Here is a 4,188-nt window from a genome sequence, read left to right as displayed (position 1 = left end):
GTTAATAGTATTGTACCAATGTCAATTTCCTGGTTTTGGTATTTTAGTATGACTATGTAAGATGTTATCATTGGGGAAAGGTAGGAGAAACTATCATAGGAATATTTTACTATGTTTTTCAGTTCTTGGGGTTCTTAAATTATTTCAAGGTAAAAAGTTTTAAAAAGTTATAAAAATTTCAAAACTATTAATACAGATTGCCAAATTAGTCTTTGAAAAGATCATATCTATTTTTCTTGCATTCTAATAGTATTCCCAGCAGCTCTCTATAAATTTAGCATACTTGGTATTTGTTATGTATTTATCAATATCTGAAGTCATGTTGTTGTTTTTTATTTGATTAGTGTCTGTTTTTCTGTTTTTTTCAAAGTTTCCTTGTTTTGAGAGAGAGAGCATGAGGAGGTGCAGAGAGAGAAGGAGAGAGAGAATCCCAAGTAGGCTTCATGCTATCATCACAGAGCCCAACGTGAGGCTCGATGCCACAAACCATGAAATTATGACCTGAGCCAAAACCAAGAGTCAGATGCCTGACCGGCTCAGCCACCCAGGCACCCCTGTCTCTTTTTCATAAAGTCAGGGGTAATGTCTCATACAGTTCTCTGTTCTTAGTGACCCACAAAAGTACTTGGCATAAAATGGGTCCTAGATTAATGTATTTTGTGTTTTTTTTTAGTTTATTTACTTATTTTGAGAGAGACAGAAAGCATGTAAATTGGAGAGGGACAGAGAGAGCGAGAGAGAGAGAGAGAGAAAGAGAGAATGAACCCCAAGCAGGGTCGGTGCTGTCAGCACAGAGCCTGAGGCAGGGCGTGAACCCACGAGCTGTGAGATCATGACCTGAGCTGAAAATACCAGTCGAATGTCATGTTTAACCGACTGAGCCCCCCAGGCCCCCCAGATGAATGTATTTTGAATGAATGAATGAATGAATGAATGGAGATAAAATAGCTTAATTGACTCTAGTATTAGTGAGATGGAAAAACATTTTTTTTAATTGGCCATTATAGTTTTGCCTTTGTTGATTGACCATTAATGTTATGTGCCTTTTTTTTCAATTGGGGGATATTTATCATTTTAAGAATTATTTATATGCGAAAATATTTATCCCTTGTCATTTTTCAAAGATTTCCCTGGCATCCATTTTGTTATTTTTGTTCATTTTTTCTTCTAAATTTAAAAAACTAATATTATGAAGCTAAATGTTTTTTGGTCACTAGCCCTCGTTGGGTTGCTACGGCACTGTCGCAAACATTAGGCTTCACGGCTGACGCAAGAAAGGGGGGCGTGGGCTCAGAATGCTGGGAAACTGCTCGAGGCGCACAGAGGCCGGACGCTTGCGTCATCCCATGCTCCTCTGCGTGCTAACGGTCAAATTGGAGCCGTGCTCTGGCCCCCCGGGGGGAAAACAGTGTTTTTCGTGGAGTTGGGGTCCCGAAGCTTTGTGCGTGGGCAGTCTTGGACCTGGCCACACTGAGATAAGGGAGCCTCCTCAGCTGGTATTGATGCCGAATGTGACTTTTTAGCGTATTAAAATGGCTGTGCCCCAAAACGCCATCCCTTCCTTGTCGGAATGCCAGTGCCTCATCTGTGTGGAAATCTTAATCGAGCCAGTAACGCTGCCTTGTAACCACACACTCTGTAATCAATGTTTCCAGTCAACTATCGAAAAGGCAAGTTTATGCTGTCCTTTCTGTCGCCGCCGGATCTCTTCGTGGACCCGGTACCATGCCCGAAGAAATTCTCTTGTCAACACGGAACTGTGGCAGATAATCCAAAAACACTATCCAGAAGAATGCAGGCTTAGAATGTCTGGGCAGAAATCAGAGGAGATGGTTGATGAGTTTAAGCCAGTTCACTTATTAAGTAAGCCCGGGGAATTGAGAAAAGAATATGAAGAGGAGGTAAGCAAGATGGAGGCAGAGCGACGAGCCATTGAAGAAAATGAAGAAAAAATGAGTAAAGAATACATACAGAGATTATTGGCAGAAGAAGAAGAGGAGGAAGCACGACAGTCACGAAAAAGGCAAAGAGAGCTGGAGGAACAACTGAAAAGTGATGAAGAACTAGCAAGAAAGCTAAGCTTTAATCTTAATTACTGTGACAGAAAAGACTTGGCTTCTCCTTTGAATTCCACAAAACCTGGTACGGTCACAGCCAAGTCTCCAAAGAAAAGTAAGAAGAGAAACACCAACACTGGAGATATTCAGACATACTTCTCACCGAAATTTCAGTTTGGGTCAACATCACAGCTTGAAGTTGCCCAAGAAAGCAGGAATGTCTCCATGTCCAAGGAAACTGACACTACTGTGGTAAAAAGCCCTGTGTGGCAAGATACAGTAATTGAAGAAGATATGCCAACAGTTTTTCCACAACTATCCATGGACATTCAAGAACAGGCTGCACAGTCTTCAGTAGAGTCACCTGTACCTCAGTTGCATGACAACGGTAGAGAATGGTGCCTTCAACAAAAAATTAAAATGACACGAAGCAATCATGATAAAGAGTTACGTGTCCTAAATAACAAGGGACCTGAAGCCAGAGTTCCCTGCTTTGGAGAAACAGAGAGTGCATGCACTGTATCAGGTATGACACAGATAATTGAAAGTAACAAAGTTGACACAGAAGATGAAGATGATTGCATACTGATCAGTGAAGATATTTCCAAAGGAAAAAACCAGGAATCTTCGTTTGAAGCAGTCATGGATCCATGCATTTCTGCAAAAAGAAAGAAAATGTTCCCCAAAGCTTCCTCAGCTCCAGAGGAAACAGAAATCAACGTTACCGAGAATGTCATAGATTTGGAATGCTTGCCTTCTGAGAGAAATAAACAGGAAGAGCAGGACTGGTTTTTTGCATATCAGCTTCAGCAAGATATAGACAAAGAACAAATGAAACCCAACCGGCAAAAAGGGTCCCCAGATGAATATCAGCTACGTCCTGTATCTTCACGTCCAGACAAATTGCGAAGTGGGCAGAGGAAGTATTCCAAAGACCAGAACTTCAAAAAACAGACTGATAGAGAGCATTTAAAATCTCGGAGAGGCTCAGAAAATGAAAACTGACAGCCATCTCTTAAGATCCAGTTGAAACATTCAGTTAATGTTAACAGGAGAAAGATACCAAATCCTTCTACAGATAATTGTAATGTATCTAAAAGGGCTCATTCCCTACCATCTAGTAAGTCACAGACAAGTATTTTTCAGATGTTTCAGAGGTATGGAAAGTAATGTGTGAGTAAAGGGAGTCTTTTGTAACCTAGTAAAGCTGGATTGTGATGATCTCTTTTTGGTCGGAGAGTCTTTATAAATTGTTTCATTAATTCTGCTCTGTGGTCACATTCCCTGTCCTTAATAAAAGGACTGTGTGATTATGAGGGAGGAATATACACATGCGTTTCTGCCAAACTCAGTGGTAATCAGGAGTCCCAATCTTTTCCTTTTAAATAACCATGATGTACTAAGTTTGACAATCCTTATGAATATAAAAATGCCTTGGCGAACTCCCGAGAAATCTTCAAGTGCCATTTTCTTTCCAAAAAATGCATGCTTTTTGGCCTTTGCTTCCTTCCCTTTTTATCCTAGCTAGTAATCAAAGCAAGATTATAATACTATACCAAGTAGTTAGGAATCCAGGCAGGGTAAGTTTTCCTGCTACTTTCCCATATATTTGCAGAATGCTTGAAACGTATCTTCCATAACACCAAAGGAATCTAGTTTTCAGTTCGACTTGAATTATTTTAAGCATTATAGCAATTTCTTCCATTTAAAATGGTTTATGATCAATGTGAGATCAGAAAAATAAGAGTTTCCTGGAAAATTAGGAATTAGTTGACAAAGGAAACTAGTCTCTTGTTGCAAAAGGAGTTAAAAGTTGGGGTGAGGGGCGCCTGGGTGGCTCAGTCGGTTGGGCGTCCGACTTCAGCTCAGGTCACGATCTCGCGGTCCGTGAGTTCAAGCCCCGCGTCGGGCTCTGGGATGATGGCTCGGAGCCTGGAGCCTGCTTCCAATTCTGTGTCTCCCTCTCTCTCTGCCCCTCCCCCATTCGTGCTCTGTCTCTCTCTGTCCCAAAAATAAATAAACGTTAAAAAAAAAAAAAAAAGTTGGGGTGAGGCTCAGTGGGGTGGATTGACAATTTAGAAACACTGGAACTGAGGGAATAATCAGAAAAGGGGTCTAAGGTGGAGTAGCA

General features: G+C 41.0%; 1 protein-coding gene across 1 annotated transcript; it reads left to right on the top strand.

Annotated features, from left to right (window-relative positions):
• The first annotated feature begins 1,326 nt into the window (after nt 1-1,326).
• On the top strand, nt 1,327-3,278 carry LOC125931548 (E3 ubiquitin-protein ligase RNF168-like). Its single transcript, XM_049643588.1, is given in 1 exon segment — nt 1,327-3,278. A coding segment is annotated over 1 exon segment (1,695 nt). The 5' UTR covers nt 1,327-1,532; the 3' UTR covers nt 3,228-3,278.
• Nucleotides 3,279-4,188: the final 910 nt, after the last annotated feature.

Source organism: Panthera uncia, chromosome X (genome assembly GCF_023721935.1).
Source record: "Panthera uncia isolate 11264 chromosome X, Puncia_PCG_1.0, whole genome shotgun sequence".
Taxonomy (NCBI): domain Eukaryota; kingdom Metazoa; phylum Chordata; class Mammalia; order Carnivora; family Felidae; genus Panthera; species Panthera uncia.
This window is presented reverse-complemented; position numbering and strand designations above follow the sequence as displayed.